Here is a 25,422-nt window from a genome sequence, read left to right on the forward strand (position 1 = left end):
ACAGCAAATATCATTCTCAATGGAGAAAAACTGAAAGCTATCCCTCTAAGAACAGGAACCAGACAAGGATGCCCACTGTCACCACTCTTATTTAATATAGTATTGGAAGTCCTAGCCAGAGCTATCAGGCAAGAAAAAGAAATAAAAGGGATCCACATTGGAAAAGAAGTGAAACTGTCACTCTTTGCAGATGACATGATTTTATATCTAGAAAACCCTAAAGAGTCCACTAAAAACCTTTTAGAAATAATAAAGGAATACAGTCAAGTTGTGGGATACAAAATCAACGGACAAAAATCAGTTGCGTTTCTATACACTAACAACGAAGTAGCAGAAAGAGAAATTAAGAATACAATCCCATTTACAATTTCAACAAAAAGAATAAAATACCTAGGAACAAATTTAACCAAAGAGGTGAAATATCTGTACACTGAAAACTATAAAACATTGTTGAAAGAAATCGAAGAAGACACAAAGAAATGGAAAGATATTCCGTGCTCTTGGATTGGAAGAATTAACATTGTTAAAATGTCCATACTTCCTAAAGCAATCTATAGATTCAATACAATCATTATCAAAGTCCCAACAACATTTTTCACAGAAGTAAGCAGAAATTTTGAAGGCATTCAGCTACCATTAAACCCACAACAAAAGATTGGAAAGACATTTGGCAGGAAAGATCAGGGAGAAGGAGTAAGGAGATCTCCAAAACAAGAAAACATTAGTATCTGTACAAAAATGACATTTCTCAGGGTATTTAAATCAGGCAGTCTCCAGTGGGACATTATCGAATATCTGTAAACTAAACTTAGTTGCACTGAACGCGTCTGTACTATATGGATAGTTTTTTTTTTTTTACAAAGAGAAGCTACTTTTGTATGGTTTTGACCCTTATGGAAACATGTTTTTGATATGATACACAGTCTTTGCTTTTTTTCTATTGAAATATTTCCTGCAGTAATAGAAAGATAGTCCTGCCCCAATTATCTTGAAGGACTTTGATATCTCTAACTTTAAATCAATCCATAAGATATTTCTGATTTGGTACTATTTGTAATATGGATTTTTTAACTCTTTCTCATACATATTGCTCTATTTTCCCACCAAAATGTACGCTAATGTGATCACATATACCGACAATATGTCTTAGCTCATTCTTGTATAATCAGGTGGAATTTTCCTCCTTTTTAAATGGAATTTGAAGGGGAGTGTACTGGATTTTTCATTATCTTTGGAAATATGGCTTTTCTTTCTGCACCATCTATTTGAAGTAGTACTTCTTGAATGTCATAATAATAATGTAAATTAATTGTTTTAAAACATATTAGAAAGTGTTTGTAAATAAAACTAATGTTGGCATAATTTTGTAAGGCATCATACATTCCAATCATTAGGTATAGTCTAGGAATAAGAAGAATACGTTATTAAAAAATGACAAAAAAAGATTCAAAGATTTGAATCAGTGAATACTGGATTATCTGACTATGACTATCCTTATCTTTAAAGTTGGGTTTATCCTCATTTACAATTTAATGAGTTAATACTTTTTAATCGAAGACTGTATTTTTATTTTCATAAATCTTTAACAGCTACTCAAGGTCTAAGTTTTTAAAAAATATATGACATGAAAGGATCTCTGGGAACAAATAATTTTTAAATATACTATATAGGAAATAACAATGGGATTATAGAATTGTTAGTTCTCTATATTGTTACTAAATATGAAAATATCATATTTTTCCAGATTCTCCAATTCTATAGCTTCAGCCCAGATACAATCTGAACTCTTGTAAAAGAACAAATGATGATCCAGGTGTAAAACAATGTGCATGCACTCCATAATTTTATATACTTGTCATGAATAAAATGTGCATAAAATATTTATAGGAAGACATAGAATCCTTTGTGGATATCAAAAGGCAAGATGAGAGAATCAGAATTAAAACTGGCAGGCTAAATGGAAAGTTCTTTGAGTAAATTTGAAAGTTTTTATTTTTAGAAAATATTAAGTTATTTGAGTGTGCTTAGGCACAAGTGGCTTGAGAGCGTTTCTTTGCACAACAATGTGGATGAGTTATGTAAACAAAATCTCAATTAGCCATACAGTACACTACTGAAAAAACTACAGCAGTATTTCTCAAGAGATGCTTCAGTATAACATTCTCTGAAAAAATGATTTCTCTGGTTAAATAACTGAGAGTCCTTGCAAAACGAATCTCTATCTTGAAGTTACTCAATACATATTAAATGCTTTAACAATTAAACAAATTTGTTTGACTTTTCCTGTCCAGTGCTTTTCGTGGTTTTGTTATTGTTGTTCAATTTTACTGTTGTTGGAGGCGATATGATGTTTTTTCCCCAATACTCGTTGATATCTTGTGAAACTAGTGTTCAGTGAAACATACTTTTGGAAACACTGATTCAGTATAATATGAATCTGCATTAAGAGACACATATTCCAGCCTAATTAAAGGGGCATATTGCCTCCTTCTGCAGGCTGGTTCTTTACAGAAAAGTTAACCGAAGGAAATGTATATTTGCAGAACATCCTTAGTTATGAAATGTAAAAGGCATATATCATTGAAGAAATAAAGGATCAGTTTGCTGTCTCAGTGACTGCTTCAATCTGTCATTCACTTTGGTAGATGTTTTGATGCTTTATAATAGAAGTTATTTACCACATTTTCCCAGGAAAGTTTTTTCTTCCTAAAATAAATGTTGTCATTATAGTGGCAAAGCCTTCGTTTTAATATGAGAGACAAAGTTATCACCTTTGACTATAATTTATACTAAACATTTTTATTTATTTTAAAAATCCAATGTAATATATATTTACAACTTTTACATTACCTGTATATATTTCTAATAACCCCAATAAAACATATTTGTAAAAGGATATAATATATTATTTAGAAACGTTGTTGGAATACAAATATTTTACTATAACAATGATTTAACTAAAATGATATTTTAAAGTTAAACTGTACAATGTTTAATTTTTGAAAGATATGCTTATATACCTTAACATTATGTAGGGACATTAGCTAAACTAATATAAATTATATCATCCAAGAAAGTGGAACTGTGTGATCAAAATTAATTTTTTTCCCTGCTGTCCATAATATATGGCAAGAATTAATTTTTTTAATGTAGAACTAAAATTTCCAATCCCTTAAAAAGCATAAAGTGTACTCTATTTGTGGAAAAGTTAAAAATTTATTGTGCTTTAAAAAACAGGTAAGTTTTGAAACAGGATGTAAAAAAAACCCAAACCCAATCACCAAGAAAAAAAGATAAGGTGTGATTCCAGCACGCTTTTAAACTAGACAATGTGTTTTGCTGCAAACAAGGCTTGTAGTAATGAAAAAACATGGACTTTTCATTTATCTGTGGCATTAACATGCTACTCCTAAATTTCCCAAAGGAAACCAAGGGTGTTATGTGTTAAATTATATAAATTTTGGATAGGCGTAACTACTTTCTAAAGAGTTTCCTATACTTTTTGAATAATCACAAAGTCATTTCTCGAAAAGCCTTAAGTTTGATTTCATTTGGGTGGCCCAATTTTCAGATAAAAGTAGAACATGACTTTATTAGTGTAGGATGAAAATTAGATGCAACCGATTGAATTTTCTATACCTAAGCAATTACTAAGAGAATTCCACTTAAAACTTATTCCAACAGCTATTTTATGCTAAGAAAATCCAATCGTTTATTTTAAAAATCAACTTTATTTATTGTAAGTGTTAGTGTTTGCAAATTAGAAATTTGAATGTTTTAGGTTAAGACTATTTTATTGGAGTCCCTGAATAAAGAAAGGCGTCCCAATTATACTTTAATCTATTTGGTAAATAGTATTTGGGGAAAAGTGCAGAGAATTAAATGAAAACTTTCAGGTACCAGATTATTATTGGCTTAAATACATCTTCAGAACAGGATAAGATTCAGAAAAATACCGACTTATTCAAACAATGAATAATTAACACCTTCAGTTATATACTTTTCCTTCTGTTTACTGATTTTTGAGATGATTCTTCTTTTCTGAGGTCATGAAAAACTGGACTAATCCAGACATCATGGACTGAGAAGCTAAGCCTGCAGAAATTGCATATGATATTATCTGCCTTTTATTTTTTCAATATATATTATACAATTTGTTGAAGTCATCATGGAGGGGACAATATTTGAAAATAACAGCTCTGAGCTTAGAGCAAATTATGCGTTTTAACAAGAATAATTGCTTAAATCTTCAGCTATCTTTTTGTTGATCATTTCTCTTTAATTTTCAAGATATAATATAGTTTCCATAATTCATTCCCATTTTTGAATACTGATTGTGTTTATGGACATGACTGATCACTGTTCTGAGATAAGTAGACATTAGAATTTCTCTTGACTATCCACTTGCACAGCATTACAGAATTTAGATGCATGGCAGGACAAAAGCAAGAACCATTCCCAGATAATCCAGATCAAGTCTTTGCTGTTACACAAAATGGATTAAATATATTTCCCCACCAGAGCAGAACAATTGAACACAGTGTTGTAGATAAAATGCCAATTTTCTTTGACATTTTCAGTGCAGCATCTTAAATTTGAAAATATGTGGCTAAACTACATGAAAAGAACTATACATTTAGACAAAGCAGCCACTATGTTCGTATATTGCTGTAACTTATCTTGCATATAATCTTTTAAGCTTATTCCAATAACTTTTTTATGCTAGGAAAAATTGTAACAGTTTTGCATTTATCACATTAACCCAACTAGATCAATCTTACTTCAACTGTTATGAGTCTGAAAAGTAGAGTACAATCATTCATAAACATTTGATAAAAGAGGATTAAGCTTTTGATTATAAATAACACAAAACAAAAACAAACACAGAGAAAGATAAAATTGAGGCAGAATGAGTTCAATTAGTTTTATTCCACTTCCTGATCTTCAATGGGACAAATGACCTTTCAACATTTGTGATCATGATCAGAATATTGACAAGTGAGTACCCTGGGCTACCATTAACGACGTACCTTTAACTTAAAACAAATTATCAAATAACACTTAAATACTATTTCTTAGAAGAAATGTGTACGTGTCTTAGGAGTCTAGAGGACATTTGCGTTTATTTCATTGTACGCATTCATGGTGTGGTGAATACATGGTAGGTCAGTTTTCTTTAAAGCAGTGTGAGAAGTTGATGGATCAGTCAGAGCCTGGAAATCTGTTTTTAGTGTTACCATTGACAATGGGTGCAGCTCCAAACTGAACTGATTCATCTTTGAAAACCAGAGAGTTATTATAACATAAATGGTAGTTACCTCTAAGTTGCTACTAGTAGATACTGGTCCTCTGACTCAATTGTTTTTCTCTGTTTTAATTGTTCAAATTAATAAGTATTTATCACCAGGCATTTTCCATGGTACTCTGCTAAGATAACCACGCAACATAATAACAGCTATATTCAAGGAAATGACCTGGACTGTGCACTCTTTAAAAACTCATAAAATCTAAAGTCTGATTTGGAAAATGATCTGGTCCAAACTTCTTTGTATAGTTTGTTGGATACTTTGAAAGTTGAATATTGGAGCTTCTAAGTACTATGCCATTTTTAGGCCAGTCAATATGATTGAAGATGAAGATTTATCACACTGTACTCTGGGTGCAACCTAACAATATCAAACATTAGGATGTCCAATTTGAAAAGAACAATTAACCCAAATCCTGCTCTACTTAAGTGATTCTACTTGCGCTGAGGGGCACATGACCAAGGTGTAGGTTCATAATTTAGCGTGGTCAATGATAAATATTTTTAAAATGTTTCAGAGCAATTCAAGATACTAAGATGGATAATTTATTATTCAATTACTATAGAACTGCAGAGATAGAATCTTGCCAAACTGTCAGGAGAATCTTGCAAATTCATGTTAAGACTACAACTAAAATATTCCAAAATGATGTAGGAATATCTGATTCAACAGATTCATGTGTCATTTGACATAACATGAACAGCACTGAGCATTCCAAGCATTTTGTAAGGGTCAGAATCCAGAGTAAATATGGCCCCTGGTAGGAGGCAATCTCACTATGAATGGTATATTTTGGCGGGGGGGGGGGCATCAACGCTCATATTTCTCATCATTAGAATACCATTCTGAGATTTATTTTGGGGGGAGGCATTCTATAGCACAAAACTTTTTGTCAGTCCTGGGTAATATATCACACTCACATTCAAACAAGCATAATCTCCCACATGCAGCCAGGAGATAAGATCAACCATGGTCTGCATTGAAAGAGAGCATGCCCATGGCCAAAACATGGACTCTCACATGCGATTGTGATTAAAACTGTTATAGCAGCATATGACTTAGATTCCAATTGTAGATTTAAGAATTTCAGTGACTGTTTATTCTTGCTTTATATTTCTCTAGTACAGCCTTGTTTATTTTATTGAAATCTAATACATTTCTCAGTCACTGTTCCCATGACTATTTTCCTAACTGACATCCTGGTTTTCAACTGGTTGGGTTGGCACACATCCTACTGCACAATGCCAGGAAATATACTAAAGAAAGTCTTTGTGACTTGAGATTATAAGATTCTTATTCTTGTTAAAGTGCTTATCATAATGAGTGAGACTCTCACCTTATTGCTTATTTTCTTCATAGAACTTTTCATATTATGACATTATCTTGTTTATCTATTTTTCCATTATTTTTCATCTACTTTCCCCTGCCAGCTCAGACGCTTTCAAGAGTCACGACCTTGTCTATCTGTTTGATTGACTATTGTTTATTTACCACTGACTAGATTGGCAGAATAATGCCTGACATATGGAGATACTTGTTACCATTTATTAAATAAACAGGCATATGAAGGCATTAAAATCTATAAGACAAAAAAGTGTAGTAGGTGATTTTCTTAACCTCTCTGAGACTCAGCTTTCTTGTCCATAAACCTGGGATTAATTAAATTTAATCCAAAAAATAATGAGATGATGATTAAAGAAGTAACATAAATTGTGTCTTACTTTAGTGTAAAATAAAAAATATATGTTTAACCCATGTTCATTAACTTTGAACAGTTGATTATCAAGTAAAATTGTTATCTGGAACTCAGATAACTTGCATAACCCAGATTACTCCATTGTGTACTTTGAATTACATAATGAACTGTAATTTATCAAATGCTTGACAACTTGCCACCTCTATTCCTTATTTCTTTCATCTCAGTACATTGCACTATATATTATACTTCCACATTAGAGTAAAAGTACATTCTATATAGCACAGAATTTAACACTTTAAAATTGTAAAGGATATTAAGGTAACATTGACGAATTTAAAAATATTTTGCATTTAACCGCCTTGTTTTATAATTCAGGAAACTGAGTGTTGAACTGAAAGACCTTGAGATCATCTCACTGCTAAAATAGAGCAGATGTACTGCAATTAATCAATCACTCCAGAACCTTTGACATTGTCAATGATCCTGCCATGCCTTTCTGAGGAGCTTGAACCCGGTTTTAGAACCATTCTCGGCATGTTCCACATCGGTAACTCTTTTCCGTTGGCCAAGGCTGGTGCTCAAGAAATATCTATGTGTAATCATGGATGCAGTTTGAAATTTTCACGTATATTAGGTTTGTCCAGATTACAGAATGACATTCAAAGCAACACAGGAATTAGAATCTGATCTTTTAACTTCCAGTTTGCTGATTCTCTTTCAAAAGATCAAACCCATTTTACTTAACAGGAATTTTCCTAAAAATGGATAATGGATCATAGCAAAAATAGTTTTTGGATGTTGAAAGATGAAATGTAAAAGGAAATTTATATAAGTTCTTTTAATATTTTACTTTGTTGTTTCAATTATTATTTAACAAATTTATATTTTGTCTATTATTGTTTTACTTTGAAGCCATAACTTGTTAAATTTACTTTTTCTGGGCTTTCAGACTGCCTTTAAACAAGGACTGCATATAACGTACCGTACATTCAAAGCACAGCGGAAAGCCATTAGCCAGGTATGAATTCAAGATGATCTTTAAAATCTAATTGGGTAATTAGATTGACCCAATGAAACAAGGTATTATATCTTTCTGGAATTTTCGCTATGTTTTCCTTTGGCTTTATATTTCTTTAATTAATTTTGAGGACAATAAGTAATTTTCTTCGTGATGTCCCAAAATCCTTAGTTGTGGTGGCCAATGAATTCAAAAACTTCTAGCAAGTTATAAACAGCAGTAAAATACTACGTTCACCATTTTTGTTAAAATTTACATGGCATAGAGTTTTACCAAGACTTTTCGCCTATGATATTTTCCATATTGTTACCCTCCTACATTATAAGCTATCTCATCTGTTAATACTGCTATATAAAACATAAAAATTGCATAATAAGAGAAACTATACATTTTTAAAAATATCTGGCAACTTGAGAAATGCTTTGGATCTATTTCATTTTTGTTTGACATTTTACAAATTTGGGGTAATTTTTACATGTGTGGGATAATTTATGTATATTTTAATGATTTATAATTATGAACAATTTAGATTCTCATACTTCGCAACACTAGGCAATTCCGTAACACCTTATCTTCTATAATTATGAACAGTTATTGGATAAGAGCAATTCTTAATGAAACTACTCTTTAAGGCATTCTGTTTTCTTTATTGATCCATGGATAAACACCTAAGCAATATAATTCTTTAGATTTAGCAAATATGAATTGTTGTCTTCCTTTTTCTCAAATGATGTAGCTTATGCCATTTCCCTTTAAATCTTTGGCTTTCAGGAAACTTAAATGTACATTCAATGTTCAATATACTGATTATTTTAGTTTTAGTGATTAACCTTTTCGGTTCCTTCTTTCTTCTCTATGATTTTATTTTATTATTTTTGTCTTTTAAGGGTTTACTTTATATTGCAAGAACTCAGATATTCTTTCTGGAAACAGGGATACATTAGAAAATAAGTGATTAATACTTGATCTTGACTAGATCAGCTAAATCATATCTGTAAAAGTAATTTAATCTAATATTTAATTGTAGATTATACAATATACTAAGCATTGTGTATGAACCAAGATGATGTACTGATTTTATCTTCACAATTTATATCCACGACTGAGCAAAAATGATTGGATTGGGCTGGTTCTGAGAAAAAGTTTAGTATTTATTTGTAAACTAAAATTAACAATTTCTTTTTTGACTTAATGCTTCTCCTTTTAGTATCAATGGTAATTCTTTGATAAAAAGTGTGGGGGGGCAATTTATATTTTCAACAATTTAAAGCGACTCCCTTTTTAAATTAGAATAGTTTTTTAACTGACTGAATATATTTAATTTTTAAAACACGAGTGAATACTATAATAGCACGTTTTGTCCATTACCACAAATTCTACTTTCATGGCAAATAATATTTACTTATTATTATTATTAAGAGGGAAAGAAAATAAAAAAAAAAAGACTACTTTCCCTGTAAAATTTGTCACGTGACCTAAAAAGAGGGTAAGCTTCTGCCTGGTAATTAAGAGAAGCTACAGCAAAATTTTCAGTTTATGCAAGTGCCACTTTCTGTAGCTTTTCCTTTAATGATATACCAATGCTCTGAAAACACTAAAATAATATTTCATTGGAATTACTTGGCTTACTATCCATCCCAAACCTCTGCTCTCCAACATCTCCACTTCATAAGAGAAAAGATCTTAGCAAACACCAGGCATTGGCATGGTTGGCAAATGGTGTGAGGATCTACTGAAAATAAGTGTGTAAGTGTCTGGTTGCTTATTGGCACAAGCCAAAACTTTTTTGGGGATTCAATAAAGTCATCGAATATATATAATTCTCCAAATTAAAAGTATTCATTTATTTTCTATTTAGATTTAATATTTTAAAGCTTTTGTGAGCAGTGTAAATGATTCTGGTTTTGTTTTGCTTTTTCTAATATGTAGACCAATGTATAGAGATATTTGGTAGCCAAGAAAAAAGGTAATAGTGACTTAAAAAAAAACCATTCAACGGATACTGTTGCTTTTTTGGAACACATGAGGAATAATGTCACTCTCAAAGCATGTAAGAAATTGGACTGGGAATAAATTATCCTGAACTGAGCTGGTTCTTGATATTGTGAATGTAACAAGGAAAGGAATAAATGAAACATCACATATGTAAATCTGGTTAGTATGTGTTTATATTCACAGTTTCATGTCTATGTGTATTTGTGTGTGGTCATATATATCTGTGTAGGGGGTGTGTTTGAGCAAATAGCAATTTTTCCAGTCTCATACCAAAATCAAATCATAGAGATTGCAGAATAGATAAATAATTAGCTAATCATCTGATAAAATGTAGTGAGCATGACTTAAATCAATTTGAATTCTTTAGTTCCATTGAACATGTATTTAAGAAGAACTATATGTTCAGTTTTTCACAAGAGAAGCATCTTTATCAAGTATGAATATATAGATTAAACTAAATTTTTAAAGCGTAAATCTTAATAGAATTTATATTTAGAACACAATGGAAAAAGGTCTCTATTTACTACTACTACTCATGTCCCTCCTCTTTGAAATTGTTTTCTCAATAAAATAAATGAAATGATATGGATTTTGATTCTCTTTGTTTTGACTACATTTAATCATGATTACACAGTAGCACCAAAATTAGGACAAAATACAAGAATTACAGGAGAGATCTTAAATTATATGAGCTCATTGCATGCTTCAAAGTTCTCATTTTCTGAGAAAAATAAGTTTCCAACTGCCAAACTTTGTTGCATTTTCTCCCAAAAGAAATATAACCCAATCCACCCCAAACTAAACAAAAGATACAATAGACTGGTTTTTGAATAGATATGTTATCTACAGTTTATGGAACAGATAGTCCATTTAAATAGAAAAAGATTGATTTTACATAAAGCAAGATAGAGTACAAAAGCACAGCTTTTGTAATTTTGGTAATATTGCAATTTTACAAACATATTGCATAGTATGTGTAAGAAAATAGTTCCATTTTTCATATATCTGTATATACAAGAAAACATTTACATGAAAATTACAAAACAAAATAAATGAGTAGTGGACCTGGTTTAAAGAATTGTATAAATAACGAGACACTCAAACTTGAAATTACATATTTCCATTGTAAGTGAATGTCCTTGCACATCTTTAACCCTGTTTGGCTTTTATTTATAAATATTCAAACAAATGAGATATTAAGACTGCAAAAACAAAAAGAATCACAGTTCATTATACCTCATTTCCTCTCATGTTTTTCATCGACTTTCTCAAAGAGTGGAACCACTTCAATCAACGCTTAAAAAATAGCCCCCTGGTTCTGGAAATATTTCAAATTAATTATATTCTCCAAAGAATTTTTAGCAAGCGTGAAAGTTTTAATGCAACTCGATAAATCAATCCTGGACTCATTTTGTGATATGGTCTATATATATTGGTTTTATGAATATCAAGGAATTTATTATGCATGTAGAAAAGGTAAGTGGATTACACTAACAAAGTTTTCCTTCTAAAACAAAAGCATTAATTAATGGTCTACAGCTCAGAATCCTGCAAGGAGGGTGTTTACTACCTCATATTATAATTATAAGCCCTCCTATTCATTTGAATAAATTAGTAGAAGCAGCAGTGTTGTAAAGTTAAATACAATAGAAATCCCAGTCTTTGGTCTTTGACATTTAAACTAATGAACTGTAATATAAAACAATACGAATAACAGTGTTCAGTGAGGTCATTCATTAGTTTATGATTGTTTTAAAAGAATAAAAATACAATATTGTTTTACTTTGTGATAATGATATTTTCCAATATTCATTACTAAATATATACTAGGATGTAGAGAAAATAATTTCTCCAAGTATCTTTAAATATGGTCACATGAGCAATCTAATTAGACCAAAGCTACCGGAAGCATAAGGTGACGTCATTCACATGAAACTCAAATGTGAGTTTGGCCTTGATGGCTGCAGAGAGAATTTGGCCATTAAATGTCTTCAACTATTTTAATATTTTAATATTATGTTATTGACACTATCTGCTATAAAGCGCTTAAATGCATTAAACACTCTCCAGCTCTCTGCCTATTCCTCTCTCAAATAGAGATGCCGTGTTTGCAATGACATAATTGCTCAGTTTTGTTGTATCAAATGCCAGTTTCATAAAATGAGGCACTGTCCAATTGAGTAATTCAGATGGTAGAATATGTAGGAATTTTGAATGGCATACGTTATAAAAAATTCAGCAATTGCTGTTTGTGATCAAATTACCTTCTCTTCAAAAGACCAATGCTTTTTAGTTGGATAGAGATAAATAATAACAGAATCATCAAGAGACTATTAATATTAGTTAAATATTTCCATTAATTTCCTAAATAGTCATTTTTAATAAGACCAGAATACATTCTTTTCCTTTTTAATGTCAGCCATATTACTGAAGCTTGTCAGCAAAGCATGATTTTCCAAAAGGGATATTAATGTTCAAATGTTAAGAACAAGAAAGAAAGTATGGAAAAGGCATGGGGATTGGATGCTGGAAAGATTTGCATTTCAACATTTATAAGCAGTATTTTAAGTTATGTAAGGAGATAAAAAAAATACTAGTGCAGACTAGGTACTGGAACCAAGATTGCTGAGTCTTTTCTTTAGTGAATCAGTGAAATTTAGAGAAGAAAGTAATCAAAGAAAACTTCTAGTTTGATGTACCCCTTTCACAGATAAGAAAACTGTGGTCAAGATAACTAAATATACTTCTACAGGTCACATGAGTATGTAGGGCAGAACTGGAAATGCAAGATTTCCAGGTTAACATAAAATTTGAAGCATAAAATTATCTTATATTTTCAGATAAATAATTATGCACCAGATTATAAAGTTTATGGTTTATAATAAAATAAGAAAACAAAAATAGGACTAAGAAATACCTGGTAGAAATTTTGGAGATGTTGAGCAAAAGAAACATGAAATTTGGAAGTGCATTTTTTTGGAAGGATCTTCCTGAAATATTCTGAAAGAAAAAAGAATGACTCCTCTTTGCTTCTCTCCTTTTGACCCCCAAAAACTGAGCTCAATCACTTCTCAGTTTATCCATTCCCAGTTAAGAATTTAAACGCTGGGAATTGTCAGTCCCTTTCCTTCCTTCTATCCTTCCTGCCTTTCTGCTTGCCTGCCTTCTTCTTTTCTTCTCTCTCTGCCTTCTCCGGCTAACCCGAATACAAAGTAGAGGGTCCATGTAGTACACTTTAAATGAATTATATTTCTGAGTTTGATTTAGGAAAGATGATATTTGCATCTCCGTAAACTGCACTATATGTATGTTGTAACATAAAAATGGTACTGGAAAAACACATAATGAATCTGTTTGGGTAGTCTGCAATTAAGGGAACTCTGTATTAAGAAAGAACCAACCCTTCTTTTATGAGGAAATTAAAGACTTTTAGGAGCAATCTTCTAAGCCTTCAAGAGAAGCTCGAATTCTGAGGCTGAGTTTATACTTAGATTCCAAGGAATCTAAAATAGCCAGTCAAGTAATTTTAACTAATATTCAGTCTTGGATAGGAAAGCCATCTGTATCACTATTTTTTCCTACTAAATGTTTTTTAGTAGCAAAAAATTTTTTTTACATCATTTGGACATAATGTAAATCTTTTAACTTCTATATTTTTTGAGTTGTGTCTGTAACCTTTCAGAACATATTAGAATTCAAAATTTGACAGCCCCTCACTGGAATTGGTTTTTACACTTTTTTGTCTCATCCTTTTTTTCACCTTCCCTCCTCTATGAAATATAATTTAAAATTTCAATGGCCCCTTCCACCTCTTGGAATGAGAATATGTTAGAGCTGGAAGGACTCTCTGGAGACCATTTGATTCAATACTTTTTTGGTAAAGTTGAGTAAACCAAAGGCTGGAGATACTCCCAGACTGTCTAAATCAATGCACTGATTATCGGAGACAGAGCTGAGATTAGAAGCAGGGCTAATAACTAATCAAAAGAATTGTTCCCATTTGACTAAGAAACTTTCTAAGTGTTTTAATTTAGAGATATTTAGAACTTGAATATATCTCAAATTAATACATAGTGTTTTCCTAAAAAAGTCCGTAATACAGTGTTTAGCACCCATAATTTTTCAAAATCTCTTGTGTTATACTTTGTGTGAGTATTTTGCAAAAGCCAATGTGAGAATTTCTCATATTAGATTCTAATGTTTTAGTTTAAATAAATTGAACTTTTTTGTTATGGTATGAATTTTAAGCCATTGCATACATACCGTAATTCTTACTCTGAATTGATTTAAAGTTTTATACAATAACTTCCAACCACAAGTCAAGTTCTATTTTAAAAGTAATAAGCCTGTACTAGCTTTCTGATTTTTCTGCTGAGTACAGAATGCGTTTAATGAAATGGAGTTTTTTCAAGAATTCAATATGATAGGTTATCCAAGCAAGATAATTCTGGCCAAATGGTTCACTTTGCTGCTTATGTTACCCAATTTTCCTACTTTCACTAGCCAAATTGCTTCAAGTTCCAATCTCCCACTTCACCCCATGCTGTAGAGGCCTGAACCCCAAAGGTTCTACAGTCACGGACTCCCAAAATGAAATTTCCCAACACCTGCAAGAGCGTGCATGGGGGAGAAGATTGATTGGTACATGGAAATTAAGGACTTACCTTATAATAATCAAGTCATCTTCCCATAATAGGAAATGTTTAATACAATTTTACATTCTTGGGTTTTGTAAGTTTCAAGAATTCGAGTTAAGGAGTGTTGGGATAAACGAATCTATAGTATACTGGAGTTATTTATTAGGAGCTCATTTACGAAAAGAAGCATGGAGAACAGAAGGTACTATGATTTCTGTTGTCAGGGTAGCTTAACAGTCTAATAAAAATAACTAGATGTTAAAACCTGAAAGGAAATGTAACTAAATTCCTTAAAATATGAATCTAATGGAGTAAACACATTTTCAACATGTTTGTTAACAGTGGTATTTTTTACTCTTTAAGCATGGATTTTTAATTTAATTTCTACCATCCTTAAATCTTAACCTCCAATAAAAAATATATAGATATAATTCTGAAGATGATATTCCAATGGAAAGTGAATCCATTCTCAGCATTATGCATCATATTAGTGTTTATTTATTTAGAGGATGTTTGAATTTTAGCAGTCAGAGTCAAGTATAAAGTGGATGGAGCAAACAAAAATTGTAATATTAGGACCTGGTGTAAAGGATAACACGTAAATTAAAAAAAAAAAAAAAGAGCTACGGATTCCACACCATCAGTATGTCCCTCTTAATCCTACCTTATACTGCAATACATTAGATGTTTTGTTAAAAGCAAATACATCACATGCAATAGCCAAGTAAATACTATATAAGGCCATTCAGATCTGACAAATGACAGTATAATGGCGTTTTGTTAATTCTGTAAAGATTATATTGCTGAGTGCTTTCAAAATTACCTAATGTACAAAATTCTAGACGTAATAGACAAAGAGTAACAACACATTGAATTTAAAGAAACAAATAAAACTCAGGGTGGGATTCTGTATTGTTTAGTTGTGTTTTGTTAAAAACTATGTATTGAATTTAACTTTTAGTAAAGCAAGCATTACATAATGCTTTAAAATTTTAAAATTCAGGGATAAAAGTTTACATCCAAAAAGATGAATGGAAAATTGTGCTTTCAGACTGTAGAATTAGTTTTCTCACAGGGTTAACCATTTCATCTTGCCATTGGATACTGGGAATTTCATCCATGTCATGTATGCATATGCAGTTTATATCCAGGTCCTGCAAAAATCTAAAACTGTGTGCTTCACTTCATGTAGCAAAGGCACCTATGTTGTTCTCCCTTTTGAGCAAAAGTTATGATCCAGTTTTCCCGCTGAAGATGATTTTTCCATTGTTCTGTCATTCGCACTTTCTGTGTTGGACAGTACGGTAAATCACACGAGAAGGTGGTGGTGAATCCCTGCTTACACTGGAAAAAGTTGCTCTGTGGACCATTTGAAGAAGCTCTGGACTGATCACAAGGGAAACCGAGCAAAACTGTGAAGCAGACGGACAGGAACAAAAGGCTATTCTGGTGTGAGGAGAAATCAGTCACTTCAGTTCCATAAGCAGATGTTGCTACTGGACTGACAAGTGGAACCTACTCCTGCTGGAGAAAGGTACAGTTTGCCATTGGGACAGACGCACAGTTCATAGACTGTCTGTCGAGAATTTGAGGAGCTCGATGAAGAAGATGAAAAGGAGGCGGTCGGTAGATTTCCCAGCCGGATTGTATCTGCATTCAAAAATATCTAGGGGGAAAAGAAATTGCATTTTAATTCACTTTAGCATTTTACATTTCTCAGAGCTTGACAATATAGTCTAATAAGAAAGCCTACACAACAAACAATTATATTGGTTTAGCTGCCATGCTTTGTTGAACAAACAAATTACATTCCTACGGTATAGCCCAAAAGCTCGGCAGCTATCTTCTCCTTTGGGACGTGGTGCATTCTCACAGAAAGCCCGATCTGAAAAGGGATATTGTACAATCTGCTTAAGGGGCCAACCTAGTTATTCAAACATCACAGAAAATTAATGATTTTGACAGTCTCTCAATTTAGCTTTTTAATCATGCCTAGTCTAAAGAACATACAAAGAAATAAGGATGTTCATGGAGATGACATTACTGAAGTGATGGGCAATTAATTAAAAACAAATTTACTCTCTGGCCTGATTTTTTTAAATACTTGTAAAATCACGTTGACAGACAGTCTAAAGGATATACCGAGTAGGTAATCTGCACAATTAACAACAGATATAATCAGGTTTGAAGTCTCCATGAAACAGTGACTTGTACTCAACACCTACTTTGCTATGTCTTCTAACTTGCAAATTACTTCACTGCTTCCAAATAATGGACACAACACGTTGATGGACAGTGATCATATGGTTTTAACATGCATGGGGAAAGTTCCAAAGAAAGAAAAATTGAATCATGAATGTGAGTGAGCAAAGAAATAACTCTCTCTAGCTTTTTCCTCATTCTACTGTTATATAGCTAATTACTGCCTAAAGGCATCTCTAAATTGACAGGACAATCAAAGACTACTCCATTTTCCACATATTTGCCCTCATCCAAGTCCTATTCATGTCTTAGTGGGACTCCTAATAGCTTGCTTCCCATAACTTGCTTCCCAGCTGGCATTCTCGTCCTCGTCCAGTGTATTTTACATACTGTATAGACCTAATTTTTAAGAAATGCAAATCAAATCATGCCACCCCCCCGCCCCCGTGCTCAAAATTCTCTAATGGCCTCCTCTGTCCACACTTCAACTGAATCTTGATTCCTCTCCATGGTCCACAAGCCCTGTGTGACCTGGCCTATCTTTTTAACATTTCTTATAATTCTTCTTACTCAAGCTCTTGCATTTTCTCAAATATACCAAAGAACTCTGGTCTCAGGGCTTTTTTATTCCCTATTTCATTAGCCTGAAATACTTTTCTCCAGATATTTACAAGTGGGGGTGTATATCACGTAGGTGGTTTGAGAACAGGGGTAGGAGGGAGATTTCCACTGTTTGCCTTTTTCATGCTGTATAGATTTTGAAACACAGGAATCGATTGCATACTGCAAGGAAGCCAGAAAATGGATTCATATATTATGGGCATGTATACTTTAGATTAATTTAGACGTGACCATGTTTAATCAGATCTTTACCAGACGGTCACCTTCTCAGATAGGATTTCTTAATTCTCTGATTAAAATAAGACTAATCCATAAACCTCTCCTTGACAGCTTTATTTTTCTCTATAGTAAGGATCTCTTCTTGGGCCAGCCCGGTGGCGCAGCGGTTAAGTTCACACATTCCACGTCTCGGCAGTCAGGGGTTTGCCAGTTTGGATCCCGGGTGGAGACATGGCACCTCTTGGCATGCCACGCTGTGGTAGGCATCCCACATATAAAGTAGAGGAAGATGGGCACGATGTTAGCTCAGGGCCAGGCTTCCTCAGCAAAAAGAGGAGGACTGGCAGTAGTTAGCTCAGGCCTAATCTTCCTCAAAAAAGAAAAAAAAGAATCTCTTCTTAACATTATATTGTGTGTATTCATTATTTGTTGTTTGTTTCTCTTACTTGAAAGTAAGATCTGTGAGGGCAGGGCCTGTCTTTGGTTCCTGGCTATAGAATAGTGCACAGAATTGTGCCAGTGCACATGGCATGAAAGAACATTCTTCCTTCACCTTGCACGTCTCTCCCTTCTAGGGTACAATTGTCACCCTCCACCAAAGTCCAGTTCATCTTCTCCATCCTCCATGGGTCTTCTCTGACGCTCCAAGGTGAAAGACTCTTCTTATTTTGTTCTCCCATAGAATTTATTATTATTAATATTTTATTTTGCTGATCACTTGATATGTTATTTTGTAGTCATATTATATCTTACTTTTCCTACTAAACTATGTCCTTCTTGAAGGTAACATCACACCTGAATTTTTTTATAACTTTACAATATTTGACTGTGCACATACAGCTTCCCCATAATGCAAATAGCTATTGAATACATGAATAGATTATAAAATAAATGAATTATTGCATTTACCAACAGTATTCAAAGTTCAGAAAACATGAATAGAGTTTTTGTTTGTAGGTGTCAAATGTTAAAATTTATTACCCCATAATTACTTCTGGGTTAAGTGACACAATTTTTTAAAGAAGATTATTATTATTATTTCTGATGTGAAAATTAAAAGCACAAAACCTAAGACAAAGAAAATGACAATACATTTTTGGGGTGTAGATGCTGGGCCTCATTTTTCTGCTTCTGTGTTTCCATGTTGAGGGACATCAATGAGTGTAACATGGTAATTGGTACACACTCTGGGCTCTTGCATTCATGTCTCCACAGGAGAGGAGGATGACTTCTCTTACTGGCTGGGTTTGAGAGAGGAACTGGGCTTGAATAGCCCATCCTTTTCTCACCTCTTTTTAGGAGCTAGCATGCTTTCAGAGAGCAGACATTCTCAAGCTTCACAAATGCTAATTGGTGACAAGCTCTGGGACCCTGTGGTTTTAGGTCTGCGTATTTGGAGGTGAGTTCACTCTGAAGAAAAATCAGGAGCTGGTGCTCTGGCCAAGAAACCATGAGACATAGGTAATAAAGAATGGAACATGGAAAGCTAAACAACACGTGGATAAGGAGGCTCATATGGGATTGATCAAATGACTGTAAGATATTGTGAATGGCTTATTTATTAGTAAGTACAGAAAGCAATGTTACCGGTTAGCTTTGGTGGTTTGCAGAGGCTTGCTGACACAATGCCAAATTGCTGGATTTTATAGTTATGGCCTCTTTCTATTGGTGTAGCCTGAATAGCTGTGGAAAGTAGCTGTTTTTATACATATAGGGCATGCAGGTGGCAGCCTTGGAAACCAAGCATAGCTGTGGAGGCCTCACCAATGGAGTCAGTCTTGGAGGACTTGGGCCTTATGGTGTGTGGCCTGCTTCAGCTTAGCTACGGCAGTGCCCTCTAGCTCTCCTTTCAGGACAGTATTTAGCTATATGACAATACTTAATCCCGTAAACTTCTGAGATCCAAGCTGTAGCCTGACCCATGTAAGGCAATTAGATTTTATTAATAGGTAAATTAAAATGAATGGGGTCTTTAAAAAGAGAAAGTGGCATTTTCTTGGCTTGAGATAGAAAATTAAGTCACGAGATAAAAAGGAGTGTCATGTATTGATTCTTTTCAACCCAACATTGCTCAGCTTCTCCAGCATGGAAAGGCTTGCTCATATCTCTTTCTGTTCTGGTAACACAATTACTATGATACTGTTCACTTTCCAACTTCTACAATTGATATTTCTATTCTATATTGCCCCATAAGCCATATAATCTATTTGTTCCGAAACTCTTCCTCGTACTCAGAATTACACCCCTGAGCGTTTGAGTCACAGCCCACTGTCTTCTCCCCACCAAGAATTCATTTACCCCCTTCTCACCTGTTGAAATCACGCCTATCACTGTCATAGAAAAGGTTAACTAATTTGCAAAATAAAAATGGTTTTATCCTTCCTCTGTGATCTTGTAAAGTATATGTTATGTTATTGCATTGAATACGCTTTTATAACTCTTTTAAAGTTCCACACACAATCATGATTCGTGTTGTCTTCAGAGCTGAATTTGAAATTCCTTGCAACACCATGTGTGAAATCATTGAAACTTCTGCAGTGCAGAATTTTGGGTCCAATTCATTCTTGTGCATTTTGTCTGTTGTTTTGGTTACCTCAATACCGTGTCTGTTCTGATGTTAACTTGTTTAAAACTATCTAAAGGTAGGGACTTTACCTATTTCTGTGTTGTTTAGTGAATGATCAATCTGCCTTTCTGTGGTGTAGTCAGTGAAGCAATGAGAAAGATTTTATATCATCTCACACTTCATAGGAAAATTACACGCTATTTTATTCTAATATAAAGTTTTGTGCTTTTCTGTATCTTTATTTTATTAATATAAAAAAATGACCACAGCTGAACACCTCTGGCTATGATTTCATTATAGCGTAATACTTAATTCACAATTAAATTCTAATCTGTAATTGAATCCAAGGATACTGCTGATACGTTGAATAAAAGAACGTATAAAGTGGTGCACAAATATGAGCAGAACAGAGATTAGTAACCATCAATATGTATTATGGGATGATAGTATGAATAATTTGAATGTATTATTAGCATGATAAATGCAATGTTTTTAAAAAGAATATGAGATATTGAAGAAAGATTTCTGGCTTGCTATAGTAGAAAAGGTACTGTAGTCTGCAATTATAGTGGAAAGAAATCCTCAAAAGTGAAATGGATATGTTTTTTAAATATCACTAAGCCTATTTCTAAATCATTTAAGTTACAATATCTACTCAGATGATAATATGTTCCTGCCAGTAGGTTTGTTGATAAAGAGGAAGCAAAATACATACAGTCTTGCGTTGCTTAACGATGGGGATATGTTCTGAGAAACGCATTGTTAGGCAATTTCATCATTTTGCTAACATCATGGAGTGTACTTACACAAACCTAGATGGTATAGCTGACTACACAGACAGGCTAGATGGTACTAATCCTATGGGACCACCGTTATATATGTGGTCCAGCATTGACCAAAATGTCGTTATGCGGTGCATGACTATGAGTAAAATTTGTCTTGAATCAATACAACGTTAACAGCATAAAGATGACAGAGGAACATCGTCCTCTGATTCTATTAATTTATGCCCTCGTCTTTATGTGTGAAGAGATATGAAATGCTCCAGAGGATCTCTCAAATTCTTCTTCCATTCTTTTTCTTCTCAACTTGACGTTTGTAAACTCATAATAAAAAATAAGCACATGAAGGAAGAAAATGCTAAGGGAATTAATTGGTAGAAACAGCAATACAATGATTTAGACTTTCAAGGACTTCGGAAATTGTAGCAAAAGTATTCAGAGTAGAGTATGTATTATGTATAAGGCTATGAAATAATTGAAGTAGAATTAAAAACAAACAAGCAAAGAAAAGAGCAACCACCAAGATGTCCTGGCAGATTCAAAAAACCAACAGATGAGAATCCTAGAAATGAACAACATAATTACTGAAATTAAAAGCTCAATTTAGGGATTAAAGAAGAGATTAGATACTGAAGATCAGATACCTGGGCATGTAGAGCTGAATAAATAAGCAGAGTGAGGCACAAGGAGATAAAACAATAGAAACTAGGAAGGAGAGGCTAAGAGACCTGGAGGGAAGAGAATGAAAAGACATAGCGTTTCTTCAGAGTTTCAGAAGAAGGCCATTGAGACAGGGGGAGAGGTAATATGTGAAGACATGCTGCCGAGGAATTGACAAAAATGTGGTTCTGCAAACACAACAATCACAACATACATAGCAAATAAGATAAATGAAATAAATATGTGTCTATTGCATTACAGTGAAAGAGTGGAAGATCAAATGCAAGGAGTTCTCTAAAGCAGCCAGTGAGGAAAAGCAGATGCTCTTTAAACGAATGACAACAGACTGAAAGGAGATTCTGGGGGAAATAAAGCGACATGGAAGAAAAATATTAGCATGCATCTCCTTATCTAGGAAATAACAATCAGGCTAAATGATAAAGTAAACTTTTGTTTCTCTTTTAGCAAAAATATAGGGGCCATTTCTACAGAAACAAACATCTGAAGTACTTTTTGGAAGAAGTTTTTGAAAACCAAAACAGGACAAAAAAACAAAGATTCTTGATATTATTTTGATACTCATTATGTTTATCTGCCAATTTTGAAATTACAGGATTTTAGATGCCCCACTTGTAATTGACTTATGAATGAATATCTTTCAGTAGAAAATAAGTGGAGCTTTGACTTAAGAAAATAACATTAGGGGGGCCGGCCCATTGGCACAGTGGTTAAGTTCGCAAGTTCCAATTCTCAGCGGCCCAAGGTTCACCAGTTTGGATCCCGGGTGCGGACACGGCACCGCTTGAAACGCCATGCTGCGGTAGGCGTCCCACATATAAAGTAGAGGAAGATGGGCACGGATGTTAGCTCAGGGCCAGGCTTCTTCAGCAAAAAGAGGAGGACTGGCAGTAGTTAACTCAGGGCTAATCTTCCTCCAAAAAAAAAAAAAGAAAGAAAATAACATTAGGTTTACCAAATTTCATATTCAAGGAGCAGTATTAATATTTTCATCATTTAAGCTCTCTTAGGAAGCAATTCTGTCTGTTTCACCTGAAATCATATGCATGTAATTTGAGAAGATGCACACTTAGCACTGAAGGACCAGTCTCTGCCCCTCAGAACTCACCTCCCCTTCTGTAGACTGCAAATGGAGCTCCTTCCTGCAAGTGGCCTTGAAGTCTCCTGCAGCAGCACTCACCTGGACCCCTCGAGGAGCTTCCATGATCAAGGACCTGGTTGGTGATTCAAGCCTAAAAGAAAAACAAAAGAATCCTTAATCGTAAAAAGAATAAATTACGGTGGTCTAGAAGATAACATTACTCAACTGAAATGAAACAAACGACAGTAAGGCATAAATAAAAATCTTTGCCATTTCACAAAAAGCCAAAAGCAGTTTTTGAATGATTTTTAATTGCCTTATCTATTTTTTGGCTCTTTATGAAACTCTTCATTTGTTACACATCTATTATTTATTCTTTTTTACTCTCGTAATGATTTAGTAACAGTTTCTTAGGTTGTTTCCCGTTACAACATACATGAAAAGTAGGTCATGATAAGTTTACTTGTTTAAATCTTTTGTACATTTTCAATATTAATGATGGAGGGTTAATAAATAAATTTTTATAAATTTAGCATGGAAGTATGCCTCAATAGAGTTCCTGTCTTGCAAGAATGAGAAAGCGTTAATGAAAGTCATTAATATTGAGAAGTTTCAAGCATGCACAGTCAAAATTGTGTAAACTTGAAAAATGTTGAAGTACTGTTTACACTTCTAGAAATTGATTAAAATGAAGAAACGAAACATTTCCTATATTAGCTGAGCTATACTGGCCCAGGAAAACGCCCATAGAATGGATGACATTAGGCTGAGAAAGAAAAATTACATGAAGGATGCTACACAAGTACACATGTGATTAAATGTTGATGGCATAAATTTTGATGAAGAAAACAGGTGTTTTAGATAGTTGTGCCTGCAAAAAAAGATAGTTTGGAGGTGGTTTCAAAATTATCTTTAAATACAAAAGTAGAGAAAAAAACAAAAGAAAGCAGAATACAGAAACTAGGTAACACTAGTTATCTAAAAAACACTAGTGTGAGGGGCCAACCCTGTTGTGTAGTGATTAAGTTCACGCGCTCCACTTCAGCAACCCTGGGTTCACAGCTTCAGATCCTGGGTGCAACCTAGTACGCTCATAAAGCAATGCTGTGGTGGTGTCCCATGTAACATGGAGGACGATTGGCACAGATGTTAGCTCAGGGCCAATCTCTCTCACAAAAAAAACCCAAAAAGCAAGAACACTAATGTGAGAAGAGGTAGGATTCCTGAGTGAGTCTTGGATAAGCGCTCGAGCTGCAATTGCCTGTGTTCCCTGGACCACACAACTTTAGGACAAGAGCCTTAGGCTCACATTTACCATCATCCAGAGCAACTGGTGGCCTTTGAGGCAATAGATCCGGAGCTGGTTTGCAGGGAGAACCACATCAAATAGTCTGATCTCTGAAGACCAGCTCTGAGTACTGAAGTTGAACTTAAAGACTCGAAAGTGATATAAAGGACTAGAGCCAGCATTTACAAGAACCGATTTTGACGTTTTGAATGTTTTACTTTTTTTCCACTCTCCAAAGCCACTTTGAAATTTTGATGTCTAGGGTCCCCTTGGACATCCTCATAAAATCCCCGGAGGGTCAGGTTTTGAATATATATATTTTAAAGAAATGTCTACATCTTGTTGCTTTTTTAACAAAACAAAAATAATACGTTTTCTAAAAGCATTTGAAAAAATGAAAAAAATCACTCATAATTTTTCACTCATAATCCTCATACTTTGCACACAGTATCTAAATTTCAAAATCTGAATGTTAAAATGTATGTTTTACAAGTGACTTCCCCTGATATGCCCCCAAATATACACCGCCTTGAGTAGTATATCAGTGACCACCACTGTTTCCATTTGTTCATTATCCATAACATCAAATGCAATTATATACATTTTGAAATGATTGAACCGTTCAAACAGAAGTCAGGTAAGACTTTAATTAAAATGGGTTAATGTTCTAAAACAGATTGTGAATCTGACATTCAAGAAAACATAATTCACTGAGTTTATGAGCGGGAGGAAAAGCACACTTACTTTATCAAATAATTGATCTGGTTTGGTTTGCCTCCAAGCAAACTAAAGGGGTGGGATTATTACTCATACATTTGATAGAAAATATCCATATTAAATGTATGCATTGTTTGTAACATATTTGTACCATGTTTGATATTTGGTACTAGAACATTAAAATATATTAAGTCTTTCTGGGCTTTTGAGTTTTTCTGTTCTCATCTTTATTAATTATTGAATCAGAAAATGTTTATTATATTCATCAACTTCAGGTATTCATTGCCGGTGTAGCCACAGAGTACAGTGTGTTGCCAATACCGACATAGAGGACCCCTATTGAAAGAGGTGGTGAAGAGTGAGAGCAGGGTTCAGGACAGTTAGCCAGCAGCAGTAAGCCTCAATTTTGTCATTGCTAAATTGGAAAATATGATTTTTTCTTATAAGATCATAAAAAATTTCTTAAAAGAATTAAGGGGGATAAGTATGTGGTGGGCTAGGATTTTGAGATATTAATGGCATTTCCTCCCCTGTCCCGTTTACACTCGCTCTTTGTGTCTTTGTGCTTCTCCCAAGCACTAAGCAGTATCCTTTACCGCAAATTGAGGATGAT

The 25,422-nt window shown here is 33.7% G+C and overlaps 1 protein-coding gene across 1 annotated transcript in view; it reads right to left on the minus strand.

Annotated features, from left to right (window-relative positions):
• Nucleotides 1-15,240: 15,240 nt before the first annotated feature.
• Nucleotides 15,241-25,422, minus strand: part of SGCZ (sarcoglycan zeta) — a 1,053,589-nt gene continuing 1,043,407 nt past the window's right edge. Inside the window, exons 7-8 of the mRNA XM_070598086.1 lie at nucleotides 22,832-22,955; nucleotides 15,241-16,321 (exon numbers count right to left, since the gene is read on the minus strand). Of these exons, the coding sequence (XP_070454187.1) occupies nucleotides 16,127-16,321; nucleotides 22,832-22,955 (319 nt within the window). The 3' untranslated portion in view covers nucleotides 15,241-16,126. The remainder of the gene's footprint in view (nucleotides 16,322-22,831; nucleotides 22,956-25,422) is intronic.

The sequence above is a fragment of the Equus przewalskii genome, chromosome 28, assembly GCF_037783145.1.
Source record: "Equus przewalskii isolate Varuska chromosome 28, EquPr2, whole genome shotgun sequence".
Lineage (NCBI taxonomy): Eukaryota > Metazoa > Chordata > Mammalia > Perissodactyla > Equidae > Equus > Equus przewalskii.